Here is an 18,869-nt window from a genome sequence, read left to right on the forward strand (position 1 = left end):
CACCTCCCAGGAGTGCTGGTCACAGCGCTGACACCATGGTCACCCAGTGGCAACTGGTCAACACCATCCAAGTTCAGCAGTTGACTACCGAAGGACCATGCCAGCTACTGGTCAGGACAATAACACTTTTGTCCTCGTCACAGTATCCACTCCAGGAGCATATTACAACGTGGTCCTGAGACTGGCAGCTAAGTCCTCATGGTTCAGGTTTGCCACCTTGTAGCAAAGAGGATTAGAAAAGGACTTAACAGGTTTCGCCTGTCTTCTCCTCCCTGGCCCCACCTAAGAGGACTAAGGTAAGTAATCCGGGCCCCCTACTAGAGAGGGGCGCCATTCTGCTAACCCTGAGGTCTGTTGTTATACGGCCTCTCCAGCACTTAGCACCAGCTGTGAGGACTGCAGGGGGCAGGCGGTGTGGTCCTGCAGGCCAGGTCAGGAACCACAGGCACTGGTTTTATGCATTGCTCTAACTACTCAGTACAACAATCTCTAGCTCCGTCCATGTTGCTGCAAATGGCATTACTTCATCCTTTTTAATAGCCAAATATTCCACTGCGTATTTGTGCCACATCTTCTTTATCCTTATGTCAGTGGACATTTATGTTGTTTCCATACCCTGGCTATTGTAAACAGTGCTACAGTGAACACTGAGGTACAAGTATCCCTTCAGACCCTGTTCTTCTCCAGATATATGCCCAGCGGTGGGATTGCAGGATCATATGGTAGCTCTATTTTTAGTTTTTTTAAGGAACCTCCATACTATTCTCATAGTGGTTGTACCAATTTACTTTGCCATCAACAGTTTCGGAAAGTTCCCTTCTCTTCACATCCTCTCCAGCATTTATTTTTTGATGATGGCCATTGTGACTGGTGTGAGGTGATATCTCATTGTAGTTCTGATTTGCATTTCTTTCATAATGAGTGTTGTTGGGAGCATCTTTTCGTGTGTTTGTGGGCCATCTGTATGTCTTTGGAGAAGTGTCTAGACCTTCCACCCATTTTTTGACTGGGTTGTTTGCTTTTTTGACATTGAGCTGAATGAGCTGTTTGTATATTTTGGAGATTAACCCCTTGTTTGCAAATATTTTCTTGCATTCTGTGGGTTATCTTTTTGTTTAGCTTACAGTTTCCTTTGCTGTGCAGAAGCGTTTAAGTTTAATTAGGTCCAATTTGTTTAGTTTTGTTTTCATTACTCAAAAAGATCTTGCTGTGATTTATGTCAGTGTTCTGCTGATGTTTTTCTCTTCGGGCTTGCACCTAGTTCTTTAATCCATTTTAAGTTTATTTTGTGTATATTATAGTGAAGTGTTCTAATTTCATTCTTTTGCATATAGCTGTCCAGTTTTCCCAGCACCACTTGTTGAAGAGACCATAGCCTGGATTTTATAGTTTTCTTTTGTCCAGTCAAAACTCAGGAGAGAGAAAAATCAAAATCTAAGGAAAAAAAAAACACACCCTTCATCCTTCTGTTTCCCTTTGTCTTCCTTCCTTCGTCTCCTACTCTGGTCTTCAGCAGTTTGGCCAAGGGTTTGGGTTCTGGGCTAAAGACGCGAGTGTTGGGAATACAGGTTTCTAGTGGACTGTGTACCTTAGAAAGAGCAGAACCCCAAACATAGTAGTAACAACTTTGAGGGTCTGAAACCTCCATTTCCTTAGCACCTTATACAGTGGAAATGAGGGTCAGACTCAGTCTACAACCTTCTACCAAGACCTCCCACTGGGTTCCTTCAACAAGCCAAGGTGGTGTTGGTTAACATTCTTGCTCTGTAGAAAAAGAGGGACCAGCTGAAAATGAACACCATGTGGTTCCTACTGCAGGGTTACACTTGGGCCTTTAATCCAGAGCAAGAAATGCTAAACCTTTTCATGGCCATCTCAATTTAGGATTTGTCCACTCAGGATTTTTTTTTTTTTTTTTAATGGGCTGTGCTGGGTCTTAGTTGCAGTGTATGAGATCATACTTGCAGCTTGTGGGATCTAGTTCCTTGACCAGAGATTGAACCCGGGCCCTCTGCATTGGGAGCATGGAGCCTCAACCACTGGACCAACAGGTAAGTCCACACATTTGGGATCGAAGATGGGTGTAACACTGAAAAATCAGGGCTGTCCTGCCTCCTGTGATTTTCTGTTGTAATTTTCCCATACATTTTATTTTGCAAAGATAAAATGAATTGTTATTTTCCCTTCAAGCTTGCAAAATTTTCTCTGGGAACACTGTTTTGCACACAGTGTGAGGGAAAGTGGATTGTGAACAGAAGCAGCTGGAGCACACAGGGAAATGAGCCAGCACGGGGCAGGGTCACGTGTGTGACATCTTTCCTGCCACAGGGTGGATCTCCCCTTCTAATTAACCAGGTGTCTGTTTTCCTGAATTTTCAGTGGCCGTTTTTTAATTGCATTGACTTCTCTCCAACACCTGACACGTGCCTCACCAATCTTGGGCCAAACAGCAGGTGTTAAGTGACCCAGACCATCCAATGCTAAACTAAGGGAAGATGAAAGGTCAGCCTGCCCAGTCTAACTATACAAAGAATGCATGCTTAAAACAAAGTGATTCCTGGGTTTTGAGCCCATTAGGTATACCTGAGATGGGGTGTGAATTACCAATAGCCTTATTCTTAGTTCAGGGCCTGCACATGGCACCAGTAGGAAAACCATGATCTGTAACTTCTCGTTTGGTGAAGATTCCCAGACCCCTCCCAGCAGTCGTCCTGCTCATCTCACAGTGTCTTGGGATTTTTCAGAGAGACCCCAGCCCCGACTCCATTATCTGGCCTGATGAGTGGGCTCTTGTGGACTTTCACAACCTTTTGATGAATTTCATCATCTTTTCCCCAAAGGTAAGAGCAGGCTGTGAAATCAGCAAGTTGCATTTATTTAGAATGTAATAGGTTTTTGATTATCTGGGAACTGTGATTATTCTGGATTTTCAGAAAACAAAGCTCATCACCACAAGCCAATCCTCACTACAAAATCATTGGAGAAAGTAAAAATTCCACTTGTAAAATCATTTTATTGGTATAAATATACATATGAATAAAATACCTCAGCCTGTAATGTAAGTGAATATTTGTGAAATGTCTTAAAAAGTAGTATTTTTATTTTTTACAGGTGTCAAAGTATTCTCTTTTAATCACACATTAAAAGCTAATATGCAGAAGAGAAATTAAAGGCCTTCAAAAAACATGAATATTCATAAAACCTCATTCCAATCAACTATATACATTAATCTGGGAGCATGGTAGAATCAGCCATGGGCCTTTCACTCGGTTCTTAACTCACTTGGTGGTGGTATCACAAAGGTCACCGTACCAAATTTAAATGTACAATTCCACATCAGGAAGGTAGAAGTTCCCCATGGGAGAATGTAAAAACCATACCCAAGATCTGATTATATATAATTTATACAAATTATTAGTGTGCTCTGTTAATTACAGTGTGCAATCGCATACATCAAGAATAAATTGCTCTATCAAGTGCAGGTTTGACACAGGTACAGTCAGCTGGGTGGTGTTACTCATGAGTATGTGTCCAGTTACCTCGTTTACCTCCCCAAACTCATCTGATGGGGCAACCTTTAGCTGCCTCAGAGAAATTCAAGTAGGGCCCATGGGATAATGCTGGCATTCGTTGAAGGCAGATGAAGGAATGCATAGAAATCAAATGCCAAGGGTTGGGAAAGATCACACCTGTGCTTTGATTCCCAAGAAATGGATTTGTTTTGGTTCTCGAAAAAAGGAGAAAGAAAAAAGCACCAAGAGACAAATGCTTAGAAGAAGAGAGAGATGTTGCCCTTGGTTCCTCTCTGATGGCTAACAGAAGCACCCCTCACAGTAAGACTTCTGCGTGGGTGACCATTACACAAAAATATACTCTCTTTCTGCTTCTTCCCCAGAGTCGCTGCATTTGCTGCCTGGCTGGCCGTCTTTACTGGAGGCCCACTGCTTTTGCTCTTGACACTCCTGGGCCTGCTGGCTCCAGCTTCTCCTGGACACTGAAAGGAAGGAACGAAAGTCGTTACAGTTGATGAACAAGGAGATGCTGGTGGGGTGAGATAGGCAGGGGCCCTGAAGAGTGTGGGAGGGTTTGAGATGAACTTTCTCAGAAACAATTTTCCAAGTACATTTCAAGACTCTAAACAGAAATTTAAAAACAGAACAGAAAACATAAAAACCCCAGTCTATGAGAGGGTGAGCCTCTCATAGATGTGGTTGACCATCTTAGGGTGAGGACCCCAGCAGGGGAGGGTGGGGGTGGGAGCACAGGGAGGGGCCAGGAAGGGGGAGCTCCTGGAAGCCACTCTGTCCCAGAGGACCTCCTCAGTCACACGGCACAGAAACAGAGCCCGGAGGTGGCACCGCTGGACAGATATTTAGGGTTGGCAATCCCTGCTTCAAGGACAGGATATGAGGAGGTGCCCCAGTGATCTCTGTCAGGCCTTTCTGTGTCTCAGAAAACCCCAGTTTCACTCTCTAGGAAATGAAAGTCTTGGGGAAATGAATTAATGCTGCCTCTATTCCATCCTTTAGGAACAGCTTCCAGGTAAAAAACTGCCGTGTTTGTTGCCTGTTCTGATCACATATGAAAACGGGGGACCTACAGAGCAGTGATGAGAGAACAATCACCGGACTGAGCCTTCGTGATGTGTCCTGCCAGGCGCTCCCTTTTGTCACTGTTGCTCTCCACAACTACTGGGTAGGTTCTATAAAACTTGGAATCAGGGTTTAAATTAAATCTTTCTCCAAAATCCATGTTCTTTTCCACTAGGTCATAGCTTCTCTGCTACTATACCTTGGAAAAGGTCCAGATGCCATACTCCAGCGTGGCTGTTCAGAGTTATTAAATATTACTCACCAGGTCTATTGTAGAGATATCACTTAAAAGTGAAAAATACCAAACCCCATGCACTTTGTGTGGCTTGAAAGAGTGCAGCTACCTCACTACTCAGAAGTTTAAATATCCAACCAGGAACACAGTCCTGGAAAACTAAGAGGATTCATTTGATGCTTTGAATCATTTTGATGTTAGCATTATGTTAAAAAAAACTCATTTTGCTAGGAACTGGCTATTTAAATGTTTCATCTGCTAAGGAATGTTCTTTTAGGAAGTGAAAGCTCATGAAACCTAATAGGCAAAATGCAAACATAATAAAGTACTTCTCTTGCCAATCCTGCTGTCAGAGCCAGATTCTGATCGCTACACAATAAAAATTTAAATTTTAGTTAATTACATTAAATTTACTCAAAATTCTTAAAAGGATAAAATTTCATGATAAAATAATTTTTTAAAAACTTTTGAGCAAATTCTCAGATGGAGGGGAAAAGCAAAGAATAAATATTAAAGTTTTGTTTTATTTTAGCTTGATTTGGGTAAAAAAAAAAGGTGTTTGGTCCTTTGAAAGTTGTTAACAAGCCAGGTTTTGGGAGAAAAGGTAAGTAATTTTCTATAAATTTCCCTTTTTCACAAAGTAATTTGATAGTAATACTCAATATTTAAGTTCTGAACTTGTGTCTGTGTACTATGAACAGGGGTTAGCAGGGAAATTTTACTATATTTTGATCTTGAAATACTTTGCAATAATCTAACCTCAAAACAGATCATTACTAGTGAAATCAGCTAGAAAATCTTATTCATTTTAAAACTAAAATAAGTATTACCCAGGTTTCCAACACTACAAATTCAAAGGAAAAAGTATGCTGATATATTGCTCGTTTATCTTCAGAGCAAACGTATTAGCTTTCTTTCTTAAATTAAAAAATTTCATCCTTCCCAACATTTATAACATCCTCAGAATCCCAGGTCTGATTGATGTCACATGATATGACATCAATGATACCCTTTAAAAATGGAGAAATTCCTGCAATCAAATACATTTCTGTCACAGATAAAAACCAAGAACCCTGGACCAGGACTAACCGAAATTGAGTACCAATCCAACACAGGAATTTTCCTGCAAAAAGTAAGACTGTCCTTCAGTCTCCATCCAAGTGACACTAGCTTCTGAGTCCTCCAGGCCGGGGGCGGGGGGAAACGGCGGTGGGGGGAGGGTGTGGGGTGAGCGGGGGTGGATGCAAGTTAGCAGGCTGGTTTCTGAGTTGGTGACAGAGAGCCAACCTGGTACCAGTCGCGAAAGCAAAACTTCTAATTTGCCTGACATAGTCACTGAGAGGAATAATGATATGCTGTTTCTGGAGGACTGTCAATGCAGTTCACTATGGTGGTGACATTATTGAAAAATTCTTTCTAAAAAATTCACTTTCATTGATTTAACTCTACCAGTTGTGAATGTGATAATGGGTCTAGTACCAGGCTGACATTTTCTTTGTATCATAAGTAAGGTACCATTCTTGGACAGGAAAACTGAGGCATGGTGAGATCAAGGAACTGTTTGCACAACTCACTTGAGTTTGAAAGCCAAAGCACTTGGTATTAGTCCAGATTGCTAGTGCAAACAACCTTAGTAGGTGATGTGTTCTTTTTCATGTTTTCCAGCCTTTAGGCAGCATTATTTGATTGCATGTAATTAGGACAGTAATTACAAAATTACAATTATATTTAAGTAGGTTCAGTATTTCTGAATTCAGACTTTTTACTAATTTAGAGAAACTTTCTCTTAGGCAGCCTGATTTAATGCTTGACTTGATAACTGTATTGAAGACTGTTTTACTACACTTCTTTAATGCAACAATTCATACATTAAAGTTCAAGAGCTTCTCTATATGTGTCTATACACATTGATTACCATTCCAGGTACCATTAAAATTATAAAAGATACCTGAGTAAGTAAACAGGCAATTTATTCAACAGAAACAGTCTATATGTATATTCATATCCTGTCTTCAGTGTTGATAACTTGATAGGCTCAAATGTGAAATCTGTCATTCTTGAAGATGATCTGAGTTTGCATACATATATGCTAATTTTAGAGCATCTTAAATGTGCATATAAATTCAGAATTAGAGATTGATATAAAAATTTGAGCTTTTCTCTATTTTAAGCTCCACTGACATTCACATTTCCCAGGAGAAAAACATGATGACCTTAAAATCTGTAGTTGGCCTTGTTTTTTTGAAATATTTTCTGACAAGCACTGAAAGTGTCAATGAACTGTTAAATTTCTTTCGAAGAATTCACATAGGGGTAGTAGAACCCAGATCTGGTGAGAAATGGTTGAACACAGCACTGGGTTACAGATTATTAGCCACAACCAAATATTTGTTGGCTATAGGCTGAATTATGGAAGAGGCAAGTGATACACTATAGGAATCTCAGAATAGGATGGCCTGTCCAAATAGGATACATTACAATGCATACAATGTCAAAACCAACTCTTTTCTTCAAGAAAATAGGATATACTCTAATGACATCACAGCTTATATTAAACGTAGAGAGGAAATGATATGAAATTCAAAAGATGCAATTACAAATACTTCCAGGAAAAGAAAGTAAGCATTTTACCTGTCAAACCAATATTAAAATAGCCACATAATTAAAACATAATAATCATGGTAAAAATAGGCAGCATGCTTTGAGAACAATAGCTTCTGTTTGTTTCACAGAGAAATGATTTAGGAAGGTAAGAAAGCTGTTTTAGCATAAACAAAGCTACTCTTAAAATACTTAAAGAAAACTACACACTGTGGTTTAATAGAATTGCTCTGCTAATTGCATTTGTTAACCAAACTATTCAGAAAGCAGTCTGCTATGCAGTTCTCAGGGGTGAAGACAAGTGCTGGGAATCGGCACTAACAAAACAAGATTAAAATGTACATCAGATTATTTTAACTGAAGCTCCTCTAAAATTATGCTTTTGGTTCCTGTTCATATCTCAAGAAATCTAGGCAGGAAAGCAGATCAAGATGGTCCTACTGAATTCCATCAAAATTTGACGTAGCCCATCACAATGAGAGTTTTAAACCAAAGAGGTCATCCAAAAAAAAAAAAAAAAATTCAAACAAACAGAATTTCTTGCCTTTCTAGGATTCGGCTTTTCTCTGGCTTCATCTTATTTTTACTCTAACTCAAAACGTCACTGGATGATCAGTGTGGTACTGGCAGGTGGGCTCTTCATCCATGTGTTGTATATATAAAGTGCTATTGGTAGTCACTTGAAAAATGAATGTTACATTGCATGAAGGGTGCTTTGTTAACAACAAATGATTATAAGTCAACTGATGCAAGAGTTCAAATGTAAATTTCCAAAATCTAGCAGCATCTACGTAACCTTGGGTGTCCTAATCAAAAGAGGCAATATAGAGCTTCTGATTTAATATAAATTCTCTTTTTTTCAGAAAATGTCTTATTGTAATTTATGTGATTTGAAGATAACAGATTTTCTTGAAAATATTGAAAAATCTCTTGCAGAGAGAAGTTATGTAACCGTGTGACTATGAACACACCTACCACAGGAAACCCTTTAAAAATCAAGAAACAAGTCAGGTGTTTTCCTCTAGGGCAGTTGCTACCCAGTCCAAACGGAATGTTGCTTTCTTTATGCAGTGGGCCATGTCCTTAACGCCACCCTGCCACCTGGCTGGTGTGTGCTGGGCCAAGAGGACATGGCTTATCTCACAGTATCTGGTCAAGAAGGCTGACTCCAATGCTGTTGCTGGCGGAAGACTGGTTGATGCTTGCTCCATTGTTCTTGTTTTGAACTGTGTCAGAGAAAGTCCTCAAAGACAACAGTTCCTACGAGAAGTCATAACTCACTGGGCTACTAAGCTATAAGGTAGATCAAAGGTTTGAGAATGGTTTAGCCTTTTTCAGTAAATAGAACTTATCCCTATTTTAAGTTCACTTCCACTGACCTGCCTTCTGGGATGCTTTCTGAAGGGGCAATAAGGGGTGTGGGTTTATGGCTAGACCGCAGGCACTTTATCCCTGGAGCCACCTACCCTCATATGTTACCATCTGATTGATAAAGTATTACAGGGAAGGGGGAAAAAAAGCCCTATTCCAAGAGAAGAAATCCCTTAAAGAAGCTTCAGATATCAAAATATTTAATATTTCTTTTATTATACTAAAACTTCCTTTAAAAGACTAAGTCATATTTATAAAAAGCTATTAACCAGGGAGATGATGAATACTTAGTCATAGAAAAGCCATTTCCTCTCTGAGTCAGCAGTACTTATTCTAAAATTTCCCACTGGAGATAAAAGCTGATTTAAAATCCATTTCCTGGGACTGTCCTCACCTGAACAGAACTTTACAGGATGTATACAGTGTCGAATGGAAGACAGTTATTGGGTAACTGTTGTAAAATAATATAAGAGGTTGAAAAGTAAATCGGTACTTTTCCTTTCTTCCTATAGGGTTACAAAGTGTCCACTGAAAGATAACCTGTATCCTTTGCTAGAAGAGTGTAAGGTAAGGTGTTTGGCCAACATTCTCTAAAGGTAACCATGTTACTCTTAATTTCTGACCCCATCCCAGTTTAAATCTAAGAAGAGTAAAGAGAGAAAAGAAGAGACTAGGAGACATGACCCCAAATATAAAAATCAACCTCCATGATCACAAAAATTTGAAAGGACAAGTCACCATAATCCAAAGTAACTTGGTCCTCCTCGTAAGAATTTCTGTTTTTAGTTTTTACTTTTTGTCCCACAATGGAAGGACCATCTTGCTGCCATTTAGAGAAAAAAAAAGATCAATTGTATGAACAATCCCTGACCCAGTCCCAGGACAGAAGTTACGTTCAATTAAAGTTTGTTTTTGTTAGTGCCAGTTCATAAGCTTTGGGACAGTGAGGGATGATAAGTGAAGACTCTAACCATTTGTTGGCTGTGACTTCCTGTGCCCAATTGCATTCACTTCCTCTTCTGCAATGGTGGAGTACAGTTTTGAAGGTCTTTTCCCTCTACCGGAAGGCTTGCCACTGTCATGATCTGAATGCCTTTTGTAATAATCTCCTCTTTGCACTACTGAGGAAAAGGGATCCATTTTACCCTTTATAGTAGCAAATACATCAACGTGTTGACATTAATATTAAAAAATGTTAATATTAAAACTTAAATATCAGCTTACCCACCCCACTTAAGATTCAAGGTACCTCCAGTGTTGGTCCTGAACAGATACACCATTATCTACAGAATTCAACAGCCAACATTATGGAAATGTCGTGCAAAATGAGGTGAGCTCCGAGTCTGCCCCCAAAATATAACTAACAGAAAGGCCCCCGCGTTACTATTTCAATTCCAAGATGGATTAACGAAATTCACATTCACTATGGAATAATCCAGAAGAAGCACAGCCTTTACCTGATTCAGAAATGAGTTGGGCACGCTAGTCCAGAGGGAGGCACAGAACAAGGAAATGAAGTAACCGGCATGAATAATGTACAAGAGAGTAGGAATGGGAACAACAGGAACAGTTTTCTAAAGGAAAAGAGGGCTCACAAGTGGCTCTCATTCCTGGGCCAGCTTAGTGGACAAGCTGAAAAATAAACTGAAATCAAAACATTACCACCTCTGACATTCACCAACTGTTCTGAGACCTCATGTATATTTTTGAGTCCAATTTCAGTTTCAAGCAACACCATCAGAATGATCTCGGAGATTATCCTGGATCCCAGATGGGAAAGCAGTGATTTCCATAACTCTCCAGTCTTCAGCTGGAAAGATGGGGCGTGTGAACCATCCACAGTATTTGCTATTGGGAGAGTGGGGAAAGGAATCAAGCATCTACCTGTGAAGCCTGATACATTTGAGAAGCAACACATTCATTCCTAAATTCCTGGGGAAGGAACACCTAACTTTCCCAAAGCAGCCAAGGACCTGCCTGTAGCATCTAGTATTTCACCATCTTGGTTAACGCTAGAGGCTCCATGGACACACTCTTTTACTCAAGAGACTGGTGGGTTACTCTGGGCCTCGTCTTAGGCATCTTAGAAAACGTCATTTTTCAAAAACGTTAAGCAATTATTTCTTGTTCAGCCCTCAGCCCTTTTCTTTTCAATGCATCCATATTTCCAATTGCTTTTGACAAGACAAACATTCCTACTTACCCTCACTACTCCTCCATGCCTTCCCATTTCTCACCAACAAAATTCTTTCAGACATTTTTCAAAGCTTCCTTGTAAGTAAAGACACAAAGACAGCAATTGCAGAAAGGGAAAAATGAGGGTAGGACAGGGAAGGGACTTGACTGCCTGGTTTGAGCAGGCAGTCACTCTGACCCGACACCACCACTGATTCCTCTTTCTAGACCAAGGCTTTCCAAGGCTGTGGCTATAATACTGAATCCTGTATTTATTGATCACCCAGTGTCAAATGACTGTGTCAGCCATCATTCAATGGCTTTAGTTTCTCTGTTTGACAGACTGGTTTATCAGCTTTGGTCAAAAACCCTCACCTTCTTTAATTTATAGCCAGTAGGTGAGTGAAGTTTGTACACATCAAATAAATCTGCAGAATGGAGATAAGAAAGCAGGCTGTGCTATTTTTTATGAGACTCTCAATCAATAAAGAGTGTACTCAGAAACACTTTCCATTAATTTCAACCCAAAAGAAAATGAGCCGAGGTAGGAAGATGTCACAATCAGAGCGATCAGAGAATTCTAAAGCATCAAACAATCTAAAATAAAACCAAGCAGCCCCAAACCACGCTGAGAGCTATCTGGACATGGGTGACGATGGCTCCAGATAATTTAATAGGTGGGGCTTTGAGTTGGTAATTACACTTTATGATAGACATAACTGCACATTGAATAGAATGGGAGAAGTGGAGAGAGACAAGATGGGGTGCAAAAGTCAGCCCAAACACACCTCGCCTCCACAGACAACAATATTTGATCTGATTCTGGGAGACAGCATTCAAGCTCTGGGATTATCTTGCTCTGCTCCCACCCCAGCAAAGTAAAAGAAACAAAAAAGACACAAACTGGTGTGACAGTGCTCTGAGAACATCCATGCAGGTGACACTTCTGAGAATGAGGATCGTCTGACTTCACGACCACGCAAGCTAACCATCCACCTGTGTGAGCCACTCCTGAACCATAGTGACAGCAACTGACCACCAGGGGGAGCTCTTCTGAGAAACAGTGGAACCTAGAAACCTACAGGTAGCGCCAGTCAGTCACAAAACAATGTTGTTGGCACTCCTAATACAGAGGGGTCAGTCAGGAGCATCTAGAGATTACTATTACCAAGACCTTTGGGCTGAGTGACTCAGTTACGCTTTTACTCTGTATACAGTCTTTAAGACCTAGTGTCACCAGCAATGTTGAATCAAGTCTGCTCTGGTTCCAAAATGTAATCCAAGGGATGCTGGCTGACAAACTCTAACCAAGATGAATTCCTTTCTCTAGAAATGACTCTCCTTGGAGAGAGCTACTGCAGAGAAAAAAAAAATCTTACCTTCCCGGGAAAAGGTCCTAGGACTGGGCTGCGGGCTGCCCTGGCCATCTCTCTCTTTGTCTGAAGGAACTTTTTTCAAGACAGGCGGAAGAAGAGCGACTTTAGGAGAACCCGGACTGGATGGAGAGTCTGGGACATCCTCTGTGGAGACACAAAGACACCCATCAAACTGGATTCCTAAAGCATAAGCTGGGTTAGTCTTTAAATACAAATGACTAATCTTTTAAAAAAAATCATAGTTTTTCTGGCTCAAAATTAGTTTCATAGCCCAGTGAAGTAACAAACAGTAGGAAAAAAAATTAAAACTTACAAAGAGTTAAAAATCTATAGATATGAATATACCTTGCAGACAGAATTTCCGTTTCAGAATTTCAATGAGCTGATATTTGAAAATTAGACTGTAGGTGAACTAAATACTCCTTCTGCCTCAAAGGCCATTTGATTTTCTTCAAATAAGTGATGGTTATAACCCACTGACTTGACCTGCTCTCAAATCCAGTACAGTGGTCACCATGTGCATAGACCACTGTCTATAGATTACTACAGATTCGTACTTTCAGGAGTGGGGGTGCATGTACCTACATATACTTACTGAGATCAGTTAGAATAACTTAAAATCATAGACTTTGAGGACCAGAAAGGACTGTTGTGAACACTGTACAACTGGAGAGATTAAATGACCTGCTAAGATAAAAAGATGGCAAAACAGCTCGCCTCTTATTTCTGAAGACTGTCCTGTTTCAGTCTGGTTGAAAGGAAAACCTGAATTACACTCCCTTCCTCTGCTCTATCACCAGCAAGGTTAATTCTCAGTGTGTTTTGTGGGGGTGTGTGTACACACGGACAGTGGGGGCTGTGTGCCTCTGACATGTTATTTACAAAAACAGGTCCACAGTTTGCCCAGCCCTGTTCTAAACCCTAAATACTTCACAGGATATCGGATAAAAACAGAGCAACTTACAGTTTCCCAAATTGTGGCTCTCATCCTTAACCTGTGGCTTTCTCAAGGATCTGAGCACCTGGACTCAGCCTGCAGGAAGCTACAGCGAGCACCGCCAGGGGGCGAGCACCACGCAGGGGCGCTTTCACCATCCTGCCTTCAACCCACAGCCCTGAGTGCAAGGACGGTCCCTGAGTGGTGACCTGGGTGCTTAATGAAGGAGCCCTTTAGCAGGTTTCTCCCGGGGCCTCTCCTGCAGACACCTCCCCCTGCCCCCCCGTCCCCGACCCAGTCATGTTCACCAGACGCCCTGGAAACCATCTGTGAAGGCCCAGGCCCTCCAGCTTGGGAAGCCATCTGGTCATAGCATTACTTCCCGACCGGCAAAAACCAGTCCTTACCAGGCCGCGAGGCAGTTCTTGGTTTCTGCGGAATGGTGGGCCGCGCAGCCAGGTTGGGTTTGGGGGCCTGCAGGAGGGGCTTCGGGCTGGTGGGCCTGTTGGAAAAGCTCCGGGGCTTAGAGCCCGCCTCTGCCTTGAGCTCGGCTTTGGCATTCTTTTCTGGGGTTCCCAAACCGAAGCGGTTCTCTGGATGCACTTTAGGCACTAAAATGAAAATGGGCACAAAAAACACACTTTATTGTAAAACTCAAAGGTGAAAGAAACCAATCCTTGAGAGACTCCTATAGCAGTTTATAATTTCTCAGCTCTTTTATTTAATAGAAGTATAGTTGACTTACAATATTTGTTTCATGTGTACAACATAGTGATTCAATGTTTTTATAGACTATATTCCATATAAGGTAGTTATAAAATACTGGCTATATTCCCTGTGCTGTGCATTATAGCCTGTATCTTACTTATTTTGTACCTGGCAGGCTGTATCTCTTAATCCCCTTCCCCAGTCTTGCCCCCCTCCCTCCCAGCCCCACCCCACTGGTAACCCTTAGTTTGTTTTCTGTATCTGTCACCAAAGATATTTTAGAATAGAAACACGCTATTCTAGCATGTTTTCACAATAAAAACATGCTGGTGGAAAACTAAGATTCTTGGTAGAAAAACAGTGAACTCGATGGCACTCTTCTGATCACTTCTGATTATTCCACGGATGACAAGCCTCATGTTTAATAGAGTACATGCCCATAGGGGCATACAGGGGCAAGAGCCAGTCTCAATGCATTTGAAGCACTCAGATCTTCCTTAGATCTGGCACAAGGTACAATATAACCAACTGTAGGCACCTGTTCTGGACGACACTCTGGAGTTGGGCTGCAGGCTCTGGGAGAGGAGGACTGTGTCCCAAACCTCACGCTTAGTGAGAACCACTCCAGAAGCATCATCTCCTGCTGCCTTAATTTATCCAGATAACAGGGAAATATAAACTGGCTGAACGTGAGTTATAGTCTCTTTCCTTATGAAAATGCTAAAGTTCAACACAAGAATGTCAAACAGCAAAATGAGGTAATTAACAAGTTACTCTCCAGTTTCCATCTAAAGTCTATTACTCTCTTCCTACACCTAAAAAGTCAAAGGGACAAAGGATGTTGAATATTCATGGATGTTCAAGCTGAGAGAAAAAAAGCATTCCCTCATGTCAATTAAAAGGGCTCCCTGCTATATACTATATATGGCTTATTTTTAAAAACATCAGCAAAACAGACTCATGGATACAGGAAACAAGCAGGTGGTTACCAGAGGGGTAGAGGGGTGAGGGAGATTAAGAGGCACAAACTTCCGGAGACAAAATAAGTGTACCACAGGGATGAAATGTATAGCCTGGGGAAGGAATACAGTCACTGATACTGTAATAACTTCATATAGTGACAAATGGTAACTAGACTTGCCATGATGATCACTTTGTAATAGAAATATCAAATCACCATGGTGTGTACCTGGAGCTAACTCGGTGTTCTAAGTCAATTACACTCCAATAATAATTGATTTCATCAGCCATGTCCCCTTTTTCCCCTCCCCAAATACCCCCAGTTTAGGAGTTCTTCTCAAGGAAATCTCTTCCCTTTGTGGAATCAGGAAAGGTGCCTTGTCCAGGTGCTAGGTTATTGTGGTGGGAATGAGGCCCTAAGTGCAGCTGGGGCAGGTGAAGGGCTGCGGTCTTCTAGGGAAAGTCAAGGTCCAGTCTTGCTCTCCATCTTTATTTTCCTTCTGTCAATCACATGAGACTCCTGGGACCAGAAGGTCATAGTTTGTCCTAAGGGGGTGATGGCAGTGACCTGACTTACCAGCCCCACCTCCATCCAACCGTTCTGTGCTGCTCAAGGTCAGGCTGGAAGAATCCTGGGAGACAGCATCATTCCCAAGTTTCTAAAAAATTCAAGCACCCCACCGCAAAAGTGCATAGTTATTTAAAGTGTCAAGAGAAAGAACCAAGCAGATCATAAGTGGCAACAAATAATGGCTCCTTAACTCTCCTGCCATGACATTGACTGTGCCTGACTTCGTCTCCCTGAGGCTCTCCTGCTGCGACAAAACTACAGGAAACACTAGATGGCGCTTTCAGATCACTGGTGTATGTCTTGAGCAGCTTAAATCCTAAGAATGTTGTCACTTGGAGCCCATCTATTTATCAAATCCAAAGCACAAGGAAAAAAAACCCTCCAGCACTTCTCATCTTTCTACCAAAAGACAGCTATATTCATCGATGGAAACAATGATAAACAGCTCATTAGTCAAAACAGCACATTCCTTGTTGAAAATCTATAAAACAGACTAAAATGTAAACATTTCCTTGGGCATCTGACTCACCAAAGATGTGGTCACAGTATTTACTCAGAATTCTGACATCATGCCTCCCTTTGTTAACAGAATATAGTTTTATCCCAACTCTCTTCTGAGAGCTAATGAGTGAGTTGGGAGGGATCTGTAAATAGAAAAGCGCTAGAGAACGGTGGTGGTGCTGGCGGAAAAACTCTGGTGAACATCTGTAAAATCATGCGGGATGCAGGATTTAATGAAACAGTCAGCATCTTTAGAAGTAATACAAAACAAGCCCTCTGTGTCCTGGTATAACCACTTACTTTCTGAAAATCAAGAGTTCATTAAGATGAACTGTTTTATTCTGATACTTTAAATAAAGCTGGAAAACCCAGTTTTATTAACATAAAAGAGCTCAAGATAGTGCACAGACACCAAAACTTGAGTTTTTCCTGAGGGCAGGAAAAATATCGATGTTAAAAAAGGGAAGAAAAATAAATACACAACTTATACTTTTTAAAGAGGTTTAGAAATAAGTAATGCAGATTTGGGGGTACTCAGTTCAGTTCAGTCACTCAGTCATGTCCAACTCTTTGCGACCCCACGGACTGCAGCATGCAAGGCTTCCCTGTCCATCACCAATTCCCGGAACCTACTCAAACTCATGTCCATCGCCTTGGGGGATACTCAGCAGTTTTTAAATAATAAAATGTGTCTTCATAGCAACACAACATATCTCTATAGTCAAATATTCAATTAATTCTAACAATACTTTGCCTTTTAAATCTTGAATTTAGCAAGGAAATTTCAGGTTTGGAAAAGGACATAAACTCTGAAAATAACTGAAAAACAGATCTCCCTGGTTAGAACTAGAATCTGGTTTCAATCATTTTATTTGCCTCCGTCAGTTCTCCTATCTCCAGTGACCCTTGGGTCTCCATTTGGATTCAATGGTCTTTCCCCAGAGTGGAGCATGTCCTAGGCACAGCTGTCACGTGTTTCTGTGACAGGCACAGGAGCACCTGAGCAGGTGAGAGGCAGACCTTCAGCCACTGCCCGACTTTCCAAGGCTGAGGCTCTTCAGGAGCGCGTGACCCTAGTGCTGGTGGAAAAACATGGCCAGGTCCTGTCTGTGCTCTGCGTCTTTTGGGAAAAAGCTGTTTGTTTGGGGCTTTTTATTTAACTCATAGGCTGTTTTCCTGTACCTGTCTTGCCCATAAAAACTGCATGGAGACAAAAATGTCAAAGGCAACCAAGTCAAAAGAGCCCCCCTCCCTTACCTTCAGTGAGCAAGCGGCCTTGGCTTTCATCTCCTGCTTGGCTTTCATCTCCGCCAGCAGCCCACTGCCCATCATCTGGACCCCGTACCTTCGCCCTCCCTGTGGGCTGCCCTTGCTGTCACTCCGGTCCACCTTCCCCACGTCTTCTCCTTGACTTTCTTCTAAGGAGTCAGGTGTTTTGATCTCCTCCATCCGATCAGCACTGCCGTTGTGCTCGGCTGGCTTTGTGTCCTTCCTGGGGGCATCCACAGCTGGACTTCTGACTCCCACCTTGGGGGAGGAGAGTTCTTCTGCTGTCAAGATTGTTGAGGACCGCTCAGGTTTGGTCCGGGGTTTGATTAAATTGAGAAAGCCAGTTTTCCGAAAGTCGCGTTTTTTCTTCTCATCTCCTCCTTCACTAAGCTCGTGGGACTCTGAGCCCCTCGCTGACCATCGCCTATGATTCAAAAGAAAATCCTGTTGGGTTTACTGTAATGAAAGCTTCAGCAAGAGTCACTCAAAATAGAAATAAGGAGATGGCTGCTTATATAGCAACAATTTTGAAACATTTTAAAAAGTTGACTTGGAAATTGGAAGGTTGACTATCATCATCATATCCACAGGTGAGGAAACTGAGGCATATAAAAATTAAGGTATCATTGGGACAATTGAGAGCAGAGGTGAGTTTTTTCTGTTTAAATGCTCTAGTCAAGTGCCTCGCCACTCATAAGAGCTTTTAGAAAAGGTAGCTCCACCCACGGCATAGATAGGTGACTGCCTTATTTAATTTGGAGGGTACTGGAAAGGCCCAGATTTCCCCTTAAGTGCCTGTAATCCCTCCACAGTCCTTAGATAACATCTGAAATCCCAACCTAAGTGCTCAACTCAAACCAAGATCCAGATCCTTGCTTAAATGTAAAAATAAATTATAAAAATAAAAAGCACTAGTCAAAGCCAAAAGAAATGTAATACCACGGAAAGAGGCAACGACATGAAAAAGCAGCTGGAGAGCTTTGAGAGAGGTTTGTCAGAATATTCTGAACATTCTGAAACCTGGGAGATGGATGAGGAGAAAGTAAATGATTTGGGCTGAATGGGAAGTATCATGAGAGCCTTTCACTTAGAGCTGGAAGGTATTCATATAGCTCCTCTGAGTCCCCAGGAAAATGCCAGCAGGAGAATTTTTTTCAAAAAGAAAAAAGGCCTAAGCCCCAGAGAGGAGAAAAAGCAAAAACAATAGTTTGGAAGGCAAAACAGGAGTGGAAACTGACTTCATAAATCTGGGAAAGCTGACCCCTGAAGTATTATCTGGGAACGCCCAGAAGCAAATGCATTTCAGGTGAAGGGAAATAGAATGTGCCATCCCATAATATGCTTGTGGCATAGGATTATTTTAGGCTGGTTATTTTTAAGGAACAGCAGACACAGGGGAAATTTCTCTTCTGTCAGAGAAATATACATTTATACAGAAAATCACCATGTGTAAGGATGTGTTCCTCTCCATACCAGGAGAAGCAGGATGACTAGATCCCTAGAAATTTATCAACAGAGAAGGGCCAGGACTTAAACCTGCATAACAACCTTACCCCTTGTTTACCTGGTTCAC

At 41.6% G+C, this 18,869-nt stretch overlaps 1 protein-coding gene and 1 long non-coding RNA gene across 3 annotated transcripts in view; one reads left to right on the plus strand and one right to left on the minus strand.

Moving 5' to 3' along the window:
* The first annotated feature begins 2,631 nt into the window (after positions 1 to 2,631).
* On the plus strand, positions 2,632 to 10,169 carry LOC138097897 (uncharacterized). Its single transcript, XR_011146531.1, has 5 exons — positions 2,632 to 2,840; positions 3,896 to 4,049; positions 4,530 to 4,695; positions 9,312 to 9,341; positions 10,089 to 10,169. It is a non-coding gene; the product is annotated as an uncharacterized lncRNA (long non-coding RNA).
* CARMIL1 (capping protein regulator and myosin 1 linker 1) overlaps positions 3,066 to 18,869 on the minus strand; it is a 309,643-nt gene continuing 293,839 nt past the window's right edge. The window contains exons 33-37 of one of the 2 annotated variants that reach the window (XM_068960927.1): positions 17,285 to 17,720; positions 15,533 to 15,614; positions 13,695 to 13,898; positions 12,354 to 12,494; positions 3,066 to 3,994 (exon numbers count right to left, since the gene is read on the minus strand). In XM_068960927.1, the coding sequence (XP_068817028.1) occupies positions 3,858 to 3,994; positions 12,354 to 12,494; positions 13,695 to 13,898; positions 15,533 to 15,614; positions 17,285 to 17,720 (1,000 nt within the window). In that variant the 3' untranslated portion in view covers positions 3,066 to 3,857. Of the gene's footprint in view, positions 3,995 to 12,353; positions 12,495 to 13,694; positions 13,899 to 15,523; positions 15,615 to 17,284; positions 17,721 to 18,869 lie in introns of both variants that reach the window. The other variant, XM_068960928.1, reaches the window with a different exon arrangement.

This window comes from Capricornis sumatraensis, chromosome 22 (assembly GCF_032405125.1).
Source record: "Capricornis sumatraensis isolate serow.1 chromosome 22, serow.2, whole genome shotgun sequence".
Taxonomy (NCBI): Eukaryota; Metazoa; Chordata; class Mammalia; order Artiodactyla; family Bovidae; genus Capricornis; species Capricornis sumatraensis.